The sequence below is a fragment of the Danio rerio genome, chromosome 5, assembly GCF_052040795.2.
Source record: "Danio rerio strain M-AB ecotype USA chromosome 5, GRCz13ab, whole genome shotgun sequence".
Lineage (NCBI taxonomy): Eukaryota > Metazoa > Chordata > Actinopteri > Cypriniformes > Danionidae > Danio > Danio rerio.
Genome location: NC_141025.1, coordinates 27,914,567 through 27,934,003, shown reverse-complemented (window position 1 = coordinate 27,934,003; position 19,437 = coordinate 27,914,567). Strand labels below are relative to the sequence as shown.

The window sequence follows — 19,437 nt, the reverse complement described above, 5'->3', positions numbered from 1 at the left end:
TGTGTCGGTTTAGCTCATTTTAAACAAGTAGTTTGAACAAGCAGCTAAATAAATTAAATTTAATTCATGTTTATTTCTATAGCGCTTTTACGATGTAGATTGTGTCAAAGCCGCTTAACATAGAAGTTCTAGTAAAGTCCAGATTTCAGAGTCGAAGTTCAGTTTAGTTCAGTTCATTGTGGTTTAAAAATGCCATTTTGAGTGTGTTCCAGGGTCACACATTTTTAATGTAAAAAATGTATAAATAATACTCAATTGTTTAATATTTTTTTATTAAATATGACTTAATATGGAAAGATGTTACAAATTAATGAATTGTGCACTATTCAAACATCAAAATGAACTAAATTAAAACATGCCTTTTACAATCAACTACAGACACTTAAGGAATCGGCGTTGGTGTGAATTATTGATTGAGACAGACATTCTGATGAGAACGCGCTGCTGTTTAATTAAGGAAATGAGCTCTTTCTCTTCCGTTCACTTTTGTCAGCACAAACACCTCGACGGAAGAAAAAGCACACCGAGGACACTTCAGCACAAAGTGGCCCATCATTCCTCACGCACATTACGGCCTCTCATTCAAACAGCGTCAAAATTTATGTCTGAAGGTGTCCTTAATGTCTGCCGTCTGCGCTCACATACACAAACGATTCCTCTGACACGCGCTACAAAAAGAATTAAGGCTTATTTATGATCACATTATTCACAGGTGGACCGTATCTCAATGTACAGCCTGCTTTAGAAAAGATATATCCAAAAGACTTACCATTTATGCAACGCAGATATCCTTCAAAATCCTAAGTAATACACTCCGCTTCATTAGAGCATGTTCAATGAGGCCAGTGTTGAATGGACAGGTGCAGGCTGATGTCAAATGATCTGTGGCAAAAAACTGGATTATGGAGGCTGAGTAATTGGTGATGGAATATAAAAACAGCAGGTGATATTGACCTCACAAATATGGATTACACTGACTGAGATCCAGTGAAGCAGCTGCTGCTGTGCTCTGCTTGCTGGCCGAAAACAAAGAGTTTTAAGGGGTAAAGTTTTGTGCACGAATATATTCATTTACTGGCAAACTGACTAATTTTAATCAACTCATTATGAATTGCTTACACAAACAAACTTCTAGTAAATGATCTAACAAATGTATCAAAGTCAATGGAGGATCAAGACAAAAGAAACAGGAGAAATTGATTGAAGGAGTTGATTTTAAAGGTATTTTGTGTTAAATGTCTATCCAGTGGTAAAATATGCAAGCATGCATAGACTTAAGAAAATGTCCTGAACGCAGTGGACATAATCCATGCTTTAAACTAGGGCTGCACGATACTGGAAAGATCTGGCATTGCAATATTTTGTTTTTCTGTGATATATTGCGATATGAATACAATTTTACCAGATGGCTTTCATCGATCTATTTGGAAAGAAATCCTTAACTGAGTGGGGTGATTTTCTAGGTGTGAATAATGTATAAAAAAATAAAAAAACAAATAGTAAACAAAGATAATTACAATAGAGCAAAGTAAAAAGTACCATAATCAATGATAAACCGTTAAAATAAGCATTCAGGTACAGAAGTTGAATTCATTCATTCATTTTCTTTTCGGCTTATTCCCCTTATCAATCAGGGTCGCCACAGCAGAATGAAATGCCAATTTATCCAGCATATGTTTTACATAGCCAATGCCCTTCCAGCTGCAACCCATCACAGGGAAACACCCATACACTCTTGCATTTACATAATTTTTTCCTTGCTATATGAATACATTTAGTTCATTAAAAGGGCAGGACTTTTAACATATAAAAATTGTTACGTTTTGTCAAGGCACTAAATACTGTATTAATCTACAGGTATGCTAAAATTTCAGCTTTACCATCAGAGGTTTTAATGTGAAACTTACGAATACAAAAATAAATAAATGTAGAGGGGGTTTAAATTTAAGCATTATCTCCCTGCAGAATTTGACAATTGTCTGACAGCTGAATTAAGGCTAAACCTAAATTATGCAAAATGTAGACGATTTTGTTGAATTACTACAGATTTTCTACAGATTTTGGCCAGCTGAGCCAGGACACTGTTTACAATCATTTTGCTACATCTGCATTGTTTAATTTTAATTAAATCATATTTGATATCTCGAGTTGTCACAGCGATGCACTTCTACTTAGCTGTGTGACTTCAGCCAAAGCTTATTTGAACAAGGTTATGTTAGTTTTATCATTAGCTACAATGGGCTATATGCAAAAAAAACTTTAAATTTCAGCCACCCAGCCTCAGTCTTTCCAATATAGCATTGCCTTATTTAAGGTCTGATTTCTTTAAAAAGCAGAGATCTTTACTGCCTAATAGATATACAATATAAAGTGGGTCTCAGACCGGACAAAAAGCATTACATTAAATTTCATGCCATGAGGGGGCCTACGCATTATGGGCTACACCAAACTTTGGCATACAGTCAAGCAAACGTTGAAAAGTCACCGCAAAATCCATAATTTTAGCCCAAAATAATTTAAATTTTCCCCTTGCAAAATCTAGAAGGGACTGGCTGAGCACTGAGCAGACAAATAATAAATAAAAACACCACAGAATGTGTTTCACGTGCTACAACCTCTTGATTCCATTTGATTGCCAGTTATAAAAAATGCTGTGAAAAATAGCCTAACCACAATAGGCTAAATATGTGAAACATGACAACAAACACAGTACAAATTTGTTTTTTGCTAAATGGGAAATTTTAAAATCCCTGATATTCCATAACTTGGACAAATATATATATAACTCCCTGACGTCCAATGTCTGGAGGAAACCTTTTAAAATTCGATTATATTCCAGAAAGTCAAAGCCCCCTAGAAACCCTAATGATGGTGTATGAATGTGCTGCAGTGGCTAAAATCCAAATGTGGGTCACTTCACACACCGCTGAGATTTTCTTTGAAAGAGGAATGGCTAAGGAACGTAGAAGCAAAACATATTTTGCTGCTTGTTGTTTATTTTGTTAAAGTCATTGCTCAAATTATCTTAAAATGCCTTTAAATCACATGCCAATAATAAACTTTCAATAATAATCCCAACTCAACTATGCATATCCTGCAATGTGACTATTGCGGACACACACATTGCGATATCAAGGCTGAAACAATATATTGCGCAGCCCTACTTTAAACCTGCTTATTTTAAAGTTGTTTAAAATTCTGGACAAGATATATTAGTCATGCATTAGTGTTATTAGTCAATTATTATTAAATATCTGGGTCTTTGACAACCTGTCTATATCAACTCTTAGGACAATGGTTCTGAACAGTACCAAATTAGAGTTCTTAGGCTTGTAACAATAGCAAAAACACACTAAATGCAGTACTGTTCATTAGGTTTGTTAAAAAATCATGTTTTGAAAGTGATATGGACCTTAAAATGATTTGTAATAATATCTTATTTATTATAAAGAATATTTATTTTATTAATATTAGTATTATTAACATTAGTTTATAATGTGTTATGTAATGTGTTATGTTGTATGTCATATGAATGACTCAGGAACAAATGTTCAATAAAGACACTGTATATTTTACTGATTTTTTTTTTTTTTTTTTTTTTGTAAATCTTTAGTAAAGATTATCACTTTTTTTTCTAAGACCAGTTTACATACAGAATTTCCATCAGTAACCAAGTCATAATAAACCTGATGGAGGAAAACTGTATGTGGGAAGCAGAGGGGCGCGATTTCGCGAGGTAACCTGAGCTGGGATAAATGGTATTTTCTGTCTTGCCTAATTAGGTATGTCAGTTTAGGCGTGAACATGCTTTCTCTGATTATAGCCTAAGGACCCCATCAAACTCGAGGCACACTTTAGTACAGCACACTCTGTTAGCACCACTGTATACAGTTACAGGCTGGACTCAACACAGAAACATAATAACTTAACGAACACCCGCGGAAATGAGGCAGACATCAACTCCTGAGACAGCTGAAGGCCACAGAAAAAAATGTCTAGGTGCTGGTTCTGTTACCTTCTCACTCACCTCTAGGACTGTACTGCACTCCTTTTGGTTACATGTTGCTGTTTTAGTAATTTGGACTCAGTTTGTTGGAGGATACAAACATCGCGCATGCATGTTTAACTAAACATTGAACTGAAATGTGTGTGAAAAAAAATGCGAGAGGTGAAACATTTCTGTGGCTCGGGCGACCTCTACCGGTGAATATTATGAGCTACCGATGAATAATATAAATATGAGCATACTGTGTAAGAGGTCAACCTCTACAAATGGAGTGCCTTCATTGTAATAATCATATCTTATATAACATTAGGTGAGCGTGTTATTTGTGTTTGACTGTAACAATGAGATTGCAATTTTATTTAACATCTTATGTAACTAAGACAAGAGCTTATCATGAAATGCTTCGTGCTCAAAAACAAAACATAACACACACACACACACACACCCACACACACACACACACACATAATAAATATATACATTTTTACATTAAAATACTACAAAAATAACATATCATAATTAGGTCATAATATATCCTCACATTTGTTTAATATCCGTACAAATATAGGCTATAAAGCCAAACTGGCAACAATCTCTGCTTATTTGAATGGCAAATATTTGCTTATCTGCTAAACAAACAACTAGGGACTTTATGCTTTGCATAATAGTGTAGATATCCAACTCACACTAAAGCACTGAGATTTAAGTAACGTTATTATGTTTAGACGACATGTTTTACGTTTAAATAAAAATAGGCCTTTTTCACACTTCCTGGTTCCGGTAAGCGAAGCAGTGTACCACAACATCCGGTTTCAATGCGACGGAGCAAGAAAGAATGGCAGGGTCATCTCATCGCTGTGATTGCCGCGTTCCCAGCTGCTCCAACTCAAAAACGACACTCTTACTTTAATGACCACGATCTCCCGAAAGACGAAGGACAGGGAAAATCATGGATGACAATATTAAAGGGGGTTGAATGCCGTTTCAAGTTATATGCGGGAGTACATTCTTATGCTGTATACACTTCAAAGCGGAGATTAGTATGTTTCATTAAAGACTGGTGGTCTATGGTTTATTTTGATGAGTAATTATAATATAGACAAAACTCCAGTTAAGCTATCTGCCTTCCACAATCAAGTGCTCATCATGGTCATTAATCTATAAGCATGATTTCTCCCTACATTGTTGTTATTTTGGAATAATAGACAGTTCATACAAATGCAAATCTCTTTTTTTAATTGGTTTGACAGCAAAATTATTTGTTTAGTCAGTTATATAATAAAGATGGTAAACTTTTCTTACAATGAAGTCCTTTATTACAAAATCAAAATATTAAGAAACCCAGCAAGTTTTTAACTGTTATTGGTTCAATTCCTGCAGAGACATGTTATTCATTCATGTTATTTAGAGGTATTAATAAGACAATCCTTCTGATGCATCGTCTTTTGATATTACTAAATCTTATGTCGGCAAATTTTGTTTTACTAAATACCAAGAGTAATGATAGAGCTATTCATACTCTTTTCCAAAAAGAAATCATTACTGTACCTTATATTCAATTTTATTATATGTCTTTATTAAAGGGTGAATTGAAGAAAAGTGTGGCTGTTACCACAGAAATATCATATTAGAAATAGAATTAAAGAAATGTCCTATACACTCATCCACAGGTTTTATCCAGCAGAACATTGTTTGCAAAAATTTTAAAGTGGTATTGATGTAAATTGTATTTTTGTAACGAATATGAGGAGACAGTTTTACACTTATTTTGGCATTGTACATAGTCAGCTTATGGGGTGAGTTGCAAAATGAACTTTTGTATTCAAAACCTCTTTCATTATGGATAAATGTACATTTGGGCTTTACTTGATTATCCTAATCTAGAGGAAAATAGTTTTATTTATTTAATTTGCTTATGTTGTTAACAAAATTGTACATTCATAAATGTAAATTTACTAATATGAAACCAGATTTTAAGGTATTGTTGACTGAAATATGCTTGTACAATACCAGTATCAACTCTCTAAACAAGAAACTTGACCCACTTTAAAATGTGTGAACTCTACAATGTATTTCGTTATACACATGTTATATTACATTTTGATTATTTGTATTTTATTTATAATTACCCCTTGGTATGTACATTTTTGTATTGTAAAATGTTATTTGCTGTTCTTTAAATAAATAATAAAAATGAATATTATCCACGAGTAAGAGCTAACGTGTTTCCAGACTTGAGAAAACCTCACGAGCATTAAACAACCTGTAATGTATTAACCGATAGCTAACTCGCCTGTACAGCTTACTTACCTCGCCATTCACTATATCTGACTCTTAATAAAAAGGAAGGAGGGGGTAAGCACAGTTTACAGACGGGACTACTGACATTAAACTCATCCTGCTGGATGTTAAATAGCCAGGTTAATCTAGTTTACGAATGGCTTGAATGAGCAGATTTTATGCTGTTGGCTGTGCACTTTACTGGAACCTGATGTTGCTAACGCAAACGGTAAGACACGTTTTCTGCACAAATTCTGCAAATCGGTATCATCTTTTAAAAGCTGTTTTATTAAGGCAGTTTTACACATTCACCGAACAACATCTTCCTGTCCAAATTATGGCAAAGTTGACCGTGAGAAAGTCATCCGCTGTCCCGAGGCTGTCATGTCTCTGCGACTCCTAGCGAACCCGGAAATATTGATACACTGCTTCGAAGGGCGCTTCCGGTGTTCAATTCCGCTGTGAAAAAGGTCTATTGTTTTGACTTCGATTTTCCCCCGAGCATGTTCTGATATTATTGGCACACATAATCACCAAATTCAGCGCACGGAAAACGGGGATTGGTGGAGAAAATGACTGGCAAGATTGTGAGCCAATCATTCCAGCGCACGAAAGAAAATAGACGAATAGCGACAAGGGGCGGACATTTTGAAGTGAGCGAGGAAAAATGGCGACCATCGCGATGAAGTTGAACGGGACAATTTACACAACAATAATGGATTTACCGCACAGTCTGTCAAACAAAATTAAAGTGTCGGCGTTATTAGTTTTAATACTCGCTTTTGTAAGTAGTAGCAATGGAGAAAACACATATGAAGATAACTCTTATGAATTTCTCAAGCGGGAGTATTCGCTGAGTAAGCCGTACCAAGGTAAGTGTCTATTCCTATTCACCCAGTGACGTTAAACCGGTGTCCTGCCAAAAGTGACACCTGTTTCAGCATGGTCATTTAGTTAAGCACAAAACACTTCAGCGAAAGCATGGGACGATCTGTTTGTCCGATGGCTCCTTCGTTACTGTGGTTGCTATTTTCTTGCTGTCTTAAGTGTGGCAGGTTTATTTCGTAACTGCAGTGATTGCACCCACTAGGGCGGAAGTTCATGACAGTTATATATATTCCGGTGCATATGCTTCAAGGCAAGACACTGCAGGTTAATGTGCACATAAATAAATAATTTATCACCATACTCCCTTTTTGTTGATTGCATTAAGATTTTGAAAGTCTTTTCATTACATATTTTCTAAAATCTTATGGTTACAAATGCCAATAAGTCCTTATTTAAACATGTGCTACGTTGCCTAGATTTCTTCCAAAAAAAAAAAAAAAAAATCTGAACATTGGATGAAAAGTCTTGTTTTGTTGTTGTTATTGACATTAGAGTCAAAGGTTTTTAAAGAGGGGTTTTGAGCTACTTTTTTATCACTCCATAATTCAGAAAATAGGAAGAAGCGAAGGCAAATAAATTTATTTGAAGTATTTTCATGACACAAAGTGTTGTATTCTATCAAGCAAATTATGTATGAAAATATTCAAATGTGGGGCGTCATGGTGGCACAGTGGGTAACATGATCACAACCCAGTGTTGGGTTGCAGCTGGAAGGGCTTCCGCTGTGTAAAACATGCTTGATAACTGACGGTTCATTCCACTGTGGTGACCCCTGATTAATAAAGTAAACTAAGCCAAAAAAGAAAATCAAGGAATGAATATTCGTATTTAAATCTTCAAATTATAAGGCAGCAAACTTTGCTGTCTCATCTAAGTGCTGCAGAAGTTTTTTTTATTATTATTGAGAAACTGTCTTGTTAAAATATAATAATAAAAATGCTTTTTATTTGTAATGTGCTTTTATCAAACTCAAAGCTCTACAAGGCAAAAAAAAAACTGTAAAAACAATAAGTAGGAAAGCATAACAATAAATAATATTTACAATATATCACTCATTAAATACACTACTAAAGAGTTGAGTCTTAAAAAGCTTCTTAAAACAGTCCAGAGACACGCCTTTCCTAATGGTAATGGGTAATGCATTTCATAATTCCAAGTCTGCAGCGTGGTTGGAACAGGGTAAGACCCGAAGCAGAGCGAAGACTGCGAGCAGGACTAGAAAGTGTCACAAGATCACAGATGTAATCAGGAGCTAGCCTATGGACTGCTTTATAAGTTCAATATGTGCTTAAAATCAATATGTGACCTATTATAAATATGCATTTTAACTGAAAGTAAATAGATAAAGTGCAATAAAAGAAACACTGAAAAGTTAATTTTTTTAATTTTAGTTAAAAACAGAAAAAAAAATCACCTCCCAAAAAAGCCTAAGATCTCATAATTGGCATGGGCATGAAAAAAGTTTTTGTCTGCAGCGTCTTGCCTTAATGAACAACATGAACTCAGTGTATTGAGTCACTGCATTTGCTACTCATAGGGCAAGGCAAGCTTTTTTTTTTTTTTTTATAAAGAGTGCAAATAACAACCATAGTTGATCCAAACTAATTGCTTTACAATAAAAAAGAACAAATAAGAATTAAAAATAGAAAAGAAAAAAAATTACAGAATAAAATTTAAGAATAAAAATAACATGTATGCATCAATCGAACATTATGAAAAACTTCTAGAAAGAAATGCGTCTTTAGATTAGATTTAAAAGCATCCAATGGTAAAGAATTCCTGATGTTCAGACGGAGACTGTATCAAAGCTTTGGCACTGCAACACAGAAAGCTCGATAATCTTTTGATTTACAGTGAGAATGTGGGACAGACGTGTCACGATGGCGCAGTGGGTAGCACGATCGCCTCACAGCAAGAACGTTGCTGGTTCGAGTTGGATCAGTTGGCATTTCTGTGTGGAGTTTGCATGTTCTCCCCGTGATCGTGTGAGTTTCCTCCGGGTGCTCTGGTTTCCTCCACAGTCCAAAGACATGTGGTACAGGTGAATTGGGTAAGCTAAATTGTCCGTAGTGTATGTGTGTAAATGAGTGTGTATGAATGTTTCCCAGTGATGGGTTGTGGCTGGAAGGGCACCCGCTGTGTAAAACATATGCTGGATAAGTTAGTGGTTCATTCTGCTGTGGCGAATTAATAAAGCGACTAAGCCAGAAAGAAAATGAACAAATAAATGAATGGGACAGATAAAAGGAACTGATCATCACAGGATCTTAATGGCCTACAGGCTGTATGTGGCCCAATAATGTCACAGATATAGACCGGGGCAGAGTTTTTCTATTGCCTTTTATGTAAAAAAAAAAAAGTCTTAAAATCTCAACACTGAATTTCATGGGAGGCTAATGCAATAAGGCAAGAAGCCTTTTTTTGTTCTTGTTAACAATCAGGCTGCTGCATTCTGAACAAACTGTAACTGAGACAGTGTGTTGACTGAGGTGGGCCAAAGTACAGAGAGTTACAGTTGTTCAGCCAAGAGGAAATTAAGGTGTGAATTATAATTTGTAGACCTTTAGATACAGCTTAGATGAGATAGCTGGTTAGAAATAAAAATAAAACAGGCTAAATAAATCAATGGACAAATATTATGACGCTTGTGTTTCTTAGGAATTAACATGACAGAAACGTGTATATTGAGATTAATCTTGATGCATGTTCACAGGACTGGGCTCCTCCAGCTCGTCACACTGGGAGTTTATGGGCAACACCATGGTCATGCCTGAACACATACGGCTGACACCAGACATGCAGAGCAGACAAGGAGCCGTGTGGAGTCGTATTGTAAGTGTGAATGACAGGAAAACCTGAAACACCACCTAGGATCCAATCTAGAGTGGCAGCCTATTAGACAAAGAGGCTGCTGAGATGTTGGTTGGTAGACAAAAAGTTGTTAGTCATTGTATTTGTGTTTGTAGCCCTGTTACCTGAGGGACTGGGAGCTTCAAGTTCAGTTTAAGATCCATGGAGAGGGCAAGAAGAACCTGAATGGGGATGGCCTTGCAATATGGCTGACCAAAGAGCGAATGCAAATAGGTAAGAGGTCATCGTTATGATAATAAACTCACAGAATATTGTCTGTATATATTATAGAATCAATGTTCCATGATATGCCTGTAACGGAGATTTTTCACTTGCTTTTTTTTTAGGTCAGGTGTTTGGAAGCGCCAACATTTTTACTGGTTTGGGTATTTTTGTGGACACTTATCCAAACGATGATAAGCAGCACGAGGTAAATGTGAAACATGAAATTAGTAATATGAAACTACTCTACATATCAGGTTTTAGATACAGTTGAAGTCAGAATTATTTTATTTTTTATAAATTTCCTTGCTCTATTAAACATCATTTGGCAAATATTTAAAATAGAAAAAAATACAGAGGGGGGCTAAAAAATCTGACAACTGTAAATCCACACAAAATTAAAATATCATATTAATTTGCTTACCCTCATCCCATCCATCATGAAGATGACAATTGTTTACTTCAGTGTAAAATAAAAGAATATTTTTAGCTGGAATCCATGGTGATTCATAAAATGCTTAAAAATTCTAAATACAAAAAGATATACAGACAAAACCAATTAAAATAAGCACATGTTGCTTCTGCCTATACACCAAGGTCTTAGGAAGTGAAATCAGTTTCAGATTGATCGGTTTGCTTCATAAGAGCTCAAAATATGTTTGGAAGTCACAGGTATTAAATTTAAAAATTGTAAGTTTTATTTATCATTATGTTTCTGTATGTGCTTTTTTGACTTTCAAAGTATTGTTGACTTATGAGTAATCAAGAACCACAATTTCAGCAACAACAACAAAAAAAATGCTTATCTAAAGGTACTTACATCTTGGATGACTAGTGTAGTTACAGAAAATGTAATATTTTGGATTTACAACAAATTCTATTTTTTGGGGTCAACTATGCTTTTAAGAAACAGTATATTTAGTTATATGATTGTGCAATGATATGTTTTGTAATAGCACAAACCTTAACTTGCAAGTGAGAAATTCTCTCTCGTTTCTGTCTCTCATTCAGAGAACGTTTCCATTCATCTCCGCAATGGTTGGGAATGGAAGTGTTGCGTATGATCATGACCGTGACGGACGAACTACTGATCTTGGTGGTTGTACTGCTCACGTTCGCAACGTTGAGCATGACACATTTGTCCTGATCAGATACATGAGGAGCAGACTAACAGTAAGAATCATCTTAAACTCTGTGTTTCTTAATCCAGCCAGAGAAATGTGTGCATCCACTACTGTTGTAAAATGTATGAAGCATGATCTATTGGATTGTCTTTGGGTTTTAATTCTGTGAGGAATTTATAAATTCAGTTCAACATCGTTAATCTAAATGCATTTTTTGAGATTTTAGCAAAAATACATTATAAAACTTTAATATAGTTTATGTCTCCGGAACTGGGTTGCAGCTGGAAGGGCATCCGCTGCATAAACACATGCTGGAATAGTTGGCAGTTCATTCAGCTGTGGTAGCTCCTAATAAATAAGGCAATAAGCTGAAGGAAAATGAATTAATGTCTCCAATATACTTTTTCTCACCTCGAAAATGGTCATAGATACTGGCATGACGTTAAATAGACAAACAATTCCACTGCTGCTCTACTATAGTCAGTAATTTTGACATCTTTAAGAAAAAAACAACAGAACTAATTGGTCCACTTGTAATGTCAACAAGATTTTTACATTGGAAACCTTCTTTAATTAGTAATAGGCTGTTTTGTCCTGTTTGTTTGTTTTGTTTCTATCTGAAATCTATATCAATAGACATGCTTCAAGGCTTGAAAGTAAATCTTGTTTCAGTGAAAGCTCTTATTGCATAATGACCTTTTAAATTGCATTTGTTCTTCATGACTTCAGTTTACTTGATCTTACGATGATGGAGACTAAGTTTTAGTTAGACAAACTTTCACTTTAGTATGCACTTCATTTGCTGTACTGTCTCTTTCAGATTATGACTGATATTGAAGGGAAGCAGGAGTGGAAGGACTGTCTGGATATGCCTGGAGTAAGACTGCCACAGGGATACTACTTTGGTGTCTCATCCGCAACTGGAGATTTATCAGGTTTGGACAAATAAAATGAGTTATTTACTCTTATTTTAGTCCATTAGTTATTCATATCTAGTGCAAACTGCAGTATGTATCAATATCCCCATCCAGTTTAAAGCATGTATTTGTATATTAAACGTGGATCATTCAAATTTTAACCATCATTCAAAGTAAACTGTTTTCAGAGCAGTATCTGCCTGTATTCATATATGTGGCCAGCGGCAAGACTTATGACTTAAAACATGAAACAGTAAATTAATCAATGCTAAATTAAATACATGTAAAACCCCTTTGGTTTCCTATTTGTCTTTTTTAAAAGAGTAAGGGTGGGAATTGGAAACTCCTTCCCAACAATCCATTGTTATAACCATACTTGTAGTCACAATAGAATATTATTAGGATTTTAAATATATTGCTATATTATGTGATCTATTGCAATTTGTTACCCATTTTCAACTCCAAATTATGTCTTCAAAGTAAAACTTTGATCAAAACTTTAATGACTTAACTGTTGTGAATGTTTTTTTACCTGTTGAAAATGCATTTTTCTGTGACACTACCATGTTTGTTTTACTTAAATAACTGGCTCATCAGAAGAAAAAAACAACTTGTGTTTAAAACCACGATCTAGTGTGGACTGTAAAGAAACTGATTTTCAAATTAAACCAAATAGTTTCCTAAAAATATTAGCATCAACATGGGCATTTCTTTTTTTGTCATATTAACCAACAAGAATCATTAGCCACATTATTTTCCCATGTGTTGTATTTAGATAACCATGACCTGGTCTCTTTCAAGCTCTATGAGCTCACAGTGGAACGCAGTCCTGAAGAGGAAGAGGAGCAGCAGGAGATCACACTACCTAGTGTTGACTACCGAGTGGACCCTAATGGTAATAACCACAAAATTATTTCTTATTATATATGCTCTTGGGTCTGGGTGATTAAGCGAGGGCAATTATTTCTGTGCGTTATTTTCAGTAAAACTCCAGTTTGTTCTGATGCAGCGTTAACTGCACTGAGCTGTAGTTCACCAACGATCTACGCAAATTTAGTTTTTAAAATGTAATTTGATTTAATCTGTCAATAATGACATTGATATAATGATTCTGTTATGATGAAAGCCATTGTGGTAAAAACTGCATATGAAAATACCATATATAATAACAAGTTTTTACTTCAAACTTACTTCAAAACAGCTGAGTGCTTGAGATTTTGTAGTCGCGCGTTTCTTAGTCCCGCTTGACTAATTAATGCAGTTAAGGCCCATTGCAAATTCTACCCCTTAGCCCTTCCCCTTACCCCTTGTTTTTCACGATTAACGATGACATAAAGAATGACACTGGAATACCCTGTCAGAAAAGTCTGGTGACCGGTAATTGCATTTAGAGTGTCTGCTATAATGTTGTTTTTGTGTGTTTACATCGATGAATAAGACCGCTTTTTTAAATGCACAATACACTTGTATGAGTTATTGCCAGATTATATTGTCATGATAACATAATATCGTTGCCTTCAGTGATTTCCTGAAGATAAATACCCACAAAAATGCAACTGGAATAACAACAGCAGTCGCGATCGTCAATCTCATATGAAGCAAGAGATCGCAATGACATATGATGATGTGTTGTAGTGCTTTCAATTTCTTAGAGGTAAATTTTAAGCCCTTCCCCTTTACACTCTGTTTCAAGGAAGGGGATGGGGTACTAAAATAGAATCGGGATTTAGCCTAAGTCTTCTGTCTACTCAGCAACACTATGGGGATTTCCAGGGTTTTTTGATGTTTGGAGTTTCCGCACAATATCGCCCTCTGGATTTTATAACGGAATTACTACCGATTACTCCGTGCTTCCCTGACAAGATGTACATGATAATCTTAGCTTTGCTCATTTGCGGATGTTTTACAGAGGAGTACAAATCCCTTTGTATCTCACAATTAAGTTCTAGTGTTTGTTTTTTCTTTACACAGTTCACGTGGAGGATGAAGGAAGGAGCATCATCACCACCTTCTTCATCTTCATCGTCTCTGTCGTTGCACTGGTCGTGGTGATCGTGGTCATTCTCTTCCTATATAGTCAATATAAAGACAGCCGCCGCAAGCGCTTCTATTGATCTACTGATTGAAGAGAGCAAAGACATGCCATGAGAGATCCAATGTGAGTTTGACTGGCTTTTTTGTTTTGTTGTTTTTTGCAAAAAGAACCATTTCTGGTTCACTCCAACAGAAAGGAACTGAAGGCCAACACTGAACTAGAAGCCATAGCTGATCTCTCAGTATGAAAACAGACCACCTCAATCATCAATATCATCTCAAAAACAAACTGTTGAAGAGTGTTTGAGAGACTGTGCGTCTTTTTTTTTTTTTTTTTTGAAGGTCTCTTCAGATATTTGTGCGTTTTTCTGTAATTTTTGTACCAATTACACTGACCTTGGCCTTTCTCCCTGTGACAGCATTTACAGAGGCTAAAGAGTTCAACAAACTATGGTATTCTCAGGTTGTCAACTGTAACGCAACTGCAGAAGTCCCAGAAGCCCTGGTGCTTGTTTTTTTTTATGATCAAAAGAAGAAACTCGGTCACCAGACTTCAGTAAATCATCTTATCCACCACACTCGCTAAATAGTCAAAGATCATGTTTTAAGATTTGTAAAATTAATTGAGATTTATTTCACCTTTATACAAGTAATGCTGGCCAGCCGTGCTCTTCTTAACCGACAGTAGCAACCGACAGTGTGAACGTGAATAAAATAGTTTCTCCAAATTTGTGTTTCGTAATAAATGATAGATACTTGATGTCTTTTGTTATATGTGGTCCTGTTTAATGTTATTCAACACTGCACTGAACTGCTCGGCCATATGTAGCTTGTCTAAAGTTACTTTGGTTTGTGAAACATGATTTAATTAACTATGATTTTTGTGTGAAACCTTTATTTTACGTGTCAATGGCCTTATTTGAATACTATGTTCAATTGTTTTGATGTGCTGGACAATATAACAACAGAAATGAACGAAAACGTGGTTTCTTGAGTTTACTTTTATCTTGATAGTTTTTCAATAATTGAAGATATCCAGTTGTTTTCCTTCCATGCTGCAGTTTTTCCTGTCACTTCTAGTTGCTGCTGTTTACAGTTATTCAAGGTTTGCTGATTGTCTGTATAATGGCAGAGACTGTAGCTCAGTGATTGAGGAAGCTGCTGTATAAAACTGTTGTGTCTTTTGTCGTCTTAGTTTTTTCCACCATGTTTAATGCTCAAACTAAATTAAAGAAGTTTTTCTTGTATCTAGATTGTTGTTTATTACAAATAGGAATAATAATGTTATTTTAAAATATCACAACATGCATTTTTCTGTGTTCTATATAAATTAATTAATCTTTTGCTTTGAGCTATGCTGATCTGTATCAAGGTCTGAATTTTAAAAATGCGAATAAGAATATTTTTTTTAAAGAAATGCTATTACCTAAAGTTTATGGTAGCCAACAACTCTGTACTAGTTTTTAATGGAATCCGTAATATACTAGTATCTATCAAATGTAGGCCTACATAAAAATAGATACTATATACTGGATTAAAAATAAAAGCAAAAATCACTTTTCTAAGTGGTTTAAGCACAGTTTTGTGGCAACTGTGTGTAAATATAGCCAGTATATTCATATAACTATTTTTTTTTGGTAAAAAATATATTTATTAATTCTATTTTTTTTGTAATCGCACTTCATAAAACAGTATGCAGTAGCACTTTGATTGACATTCTCCCTTTGAACATGTCATCACAGGGGAAAAGTCACAACCATTATCAACAATCTCTCCTTCTCATTAGCATTAACAGTCCTGAGTGAGAAGCAGGCATCTATCATTAAAGTTCAAAACATTCACTTGAAGATAAAGTCAGCAACTAAAAGAATTATAAATGATCCACAAATAAACACTAGTCTCCATAGACTGCCTTCTTTTGAACACATAGTTGTTTATAGCTCTGCCTTTTCCTAAAGAAACACTCAAGGACATCTAAATATTATTTTACTTCTTGTAAAAAGAGGCATAATAGGTCCCTTTTAAAGTGGATTTCCATAATCATCAAGCTTTAAGCTTCTCAGCTCATAAATAAAACCATTTTAATGTTCTCACCACAGAGATACAAACATCTAAATTTCCTCACAATACTCACACTCAAGCGGTTTCAGAGTTTCTTTATTCTGTTGAAAACAAAAGGTTTCCAACATTTTTCTAAACAAAGTTGTCTGTAACAAGACATTGAAACAAATAAATGATGACAGAATTTTCAGTTTTGGGTGAACTATCCCTTTAAGTAGCCTTGTTTGGACATGTAAGGGACGAATCCTGTAGATGGCAATATCACTTCTGTAACCCCATTGCTCAGTACAAATGTACTAGAGTAAAGGATGCATGTATAACGTTGTCAAGTAGAGACTAAAAGTTGCTCATATTTTTGAGTCAAATCACAAAGTAACCAAACAGATGCTTAACAACAGTGACTACTTACATTTTACTCAAATGCTTGCTTAAACTAATGTTTGGAGTAAAGTTTGTAATTTCCGAAATGTGAAATGGCTTCTCATTTCAAACTATGATATAGAAGTTCATGGCTTATTTCAGTCGGAGGAACCAAAACTAGCCCGTTTCCACAAGAGGGGGAAGAGAGATAAAACTCATTAAATGTTATTTTCTCTCTCTCTCACTCTCTCTCACTCACTCACTCACACACACACACACAAGTATTAAAAGCTGTCATCGGGGCAGTTCCTTTGACTAATATGTGCACTTTAAGTAACTAATAGATGTCATTAAGTTTCTTTTTTTTGTAATTAAAAACAGGATATTTTTGAGGAATGATAGAAACCAGGAGCCATTGACATCCATTTTGTAGGAAAAAAAAAGATACTATGGAAGTCAATAGCTATTGGTTTCCATGCGTTCTTCGCAAATAAAAGATGAAACTGTAGAACTGATGGTAACGCAATTGTCATTTTTGTGTGAACTATCCCATTAAGCTTTGAAGCAGGGGTGCCCGAACTTTTTCTTAAGAAGGGCCAAAAACCAAACTTGATTGAGGCTAGAGGGCTGAAAGTAAATATTTGCCATGGGTAATTCCTAATTTATTTAGTAGTGTTTAACAATGACTAGAAAACATTGCCTTAAGTTTTTTTTTTTGTTTTTTTTTTTACATTTTATAATGAACTTTTTAAAGTTAAAACAAAATCTGATTTATAACATAATTACAATAGTTTTTGCCTTGATTTGCTCACCAATGTCTTCTGCATAGCCCTCTCTCTGTCGAGTGAGAGTATCTACATTTTAAAATAACATCAGATTCATTTACGACATTTAATTACTACATTTAATTTCAGTTTGCTCTTAATAAAATAAACAAAAAAGCAATAAAACAATCTAAAAAAGAATACGTCAAATTAGAAATGACGAAAAAGACATTTACCCCAACCCTCTCCATCACTCTCCACTCAGATGGCATGGCGGGCCAAATCAAAGGTTACAATGGGCCAACTTTGGCATGTTGGCCCTACTTTGGGCATCTTTGCTTTAGAGCTTTTCCATTCAATACAGCAAAAATAACAAACGAGTTCTCTAAATAAAAAAGTGTTTGGTGTCTCCACTACTAATTTGTTTGACTTCATTACTGTTATTGTTCATCATAGTGAAGTGTGATAAATTTAAGCTTCTTTTCTTCTTGTCCACAAAGACAAAGTTTGGTATTTTTGTGATCTATTGCAATTTGGTGCTAGCATATCTGAAGGACAACACTGAACCCCTGCTGGACCTCCTGGAGTTTGCCTATAGAGCAAACATGTCTGTGGATGATGCAGTAAACATGGAACTGCATTATACCCTACAACACCTGGACAAACCAGGGAACTACGCAAGGATGCTCTTCGTGGACTTAAGTTCTGCCTTCAACACCATCCTCCCATCACTGCTCGAGTACAAACTGACCCAGCTCTCAGTTCCTAGCTCTGTCTGTCAAAAGATCACCAGCTTTCCGACAGATAGACAACAGCTAGTCAGAATGGTCAAAATCACATCTAACAGTGTTGTGGTTTTCGGATTGTCTCTTAATGAGTCAAACTCAGACTGGGGGTTATGAATATCAGAAGAATATACTTTATTGGAATATTTTCCAAAAAAGCAGAGACAGCCTGGAGCAGACCCACCTCAGTCTCTCCCCAGGACAAATCTAAAGTGTCTGTGTTCTTCACAATATTTACACTGATTTCCTCTGCACCTCTCTCGTTGTAACTCTGACCATTTTAGGATGTTTTCTCTTTACTGAGGGGTTTAGTATATCTTTAGGTGCTCGTTATTCTGGGCCCTGTCCCCTACAATGCAAACATCTGATTTGAGTTCTTTCTCCATATATTCAATCTTGTCTGAGTGTTTACATACCTTGGCGTGATGGTATATTATTGTCATAATGTCACTCATTCTCCTAAAAACCTCTCACAATTATAACTTCATATTGCAGCTCCAAACAATAATGACCTTACACATCCCTCAACAGGACACCCGTTCTACACACACCACCAGCTGTCACCTTCTCAAATTACACCAGTTGTTGCCTCTTTTCCTCAAAATACATGTCTAAGCATCTCTAGGTGGTTATATAGATAGACATCTTCATTGCACACTTATAAAGAATAAAATAATCTTCTTCAACAGCAGCACCATCAGCACTGGTGCCCCCAAGGAATGTGTTCTCGTCACTGCAAAAGACCCCTCAATCAAGCTCCTGAAGTTTGCGGATGAAACTACTGTAAACGGCCTTATCCGAAATGGTGACGAGTCTGCATACAGACAGGAGGTGGAGTGGCTGGTGTTATGGTGCAGATACAACAACCTGGAGCTGAACAAGCTCAAAACAGAAGAGATGATAGTGAACTTTAGGAGAAACCCCCCTGCACTCCCCCCACTCGCCATCATGAAGAGTCATTAAGGTTTCTGGACACCACCATCTCTTAGGATCTGAAGCGGGACATTCACATAGACTCTATTGTGAAGAAAGCCCAGCATAGACTGCATTTTCTTCGTCAGCTGAGGAAGGTTAACCTGCCACAGGAACTGCTCGAACAGTTCTACTCAGCTGTCATCCAATCCATCCTCTGCACTTCAATCACCG

General features: G+C 35.6%; 2 protein-coding genes across 5 annotated transcripts in view; one reads left to right on the top strand and one right to left on the bottom strand.

The window, feature by feature from the left end:
• The window catches only part of araf (A-Raf proto-oncogene, serine/threonine kinase), a 53,853-nt gene that overhangs the window by 6,625 nt on the left and 27,791 nt on the right, over window positions 1–19,437 (bottom strand). For 2 of the 3 annotated variants that reach the window (XR_015490047.1, XR_015490048.1), the window contains exons 17-18: window positions 770–882; window positions 158–668 (exon numbers count right to left, since the gene is read on the bottom strand). The gene's annotated coding sequence lies outside the window, so the exon portion shown is untranslated. Of the gene's footprint in view, window positions 1–157; window positions 669–769; window positions 883–19,437 lie in introns of those variants that run through there. The other variant, XR_015490049.1, reaches the window with a different exon arrangement.
• The window catches only part of lman2lb (lectin, mannose-binding 2-like b), a 90,429-nt gene continuing 77,923 nt past the window's right edge, over window positions 6,932–19,437 (top strand). Inside the window, 8 exon segments of one of the 2 annotated variants that reach the window (NM_001076733.1) lie at window positions 6,933–7,158; window positions 9,888–10,006; window positions 10,141–10,258; window positions 10,372–10,454; window positions 11,258–11,419; window positions 12,191–12,305; window positions 13,063–13,182; window positions 14,259–15,557. In NM_001076733.1, coding sequence (NP_001070201.1) covers window positions 6,954–7,158; window positions 9,888–10,006; window positions 10,141–10,258; window positions 10,372–10,454; window positions 11,258–11,419; window positions 12,191–12,305; window positions 13,063–13,182; window positions 14,259–14,401 — 1,065 coding nt within the window. In that variant the 5' untranslated portion in view covers window positions 6,933–6,953 and the 3' untranslated portion in view covers window positions 14,402–15,557. 2 annotated transcript variants of the gene reach the window in all.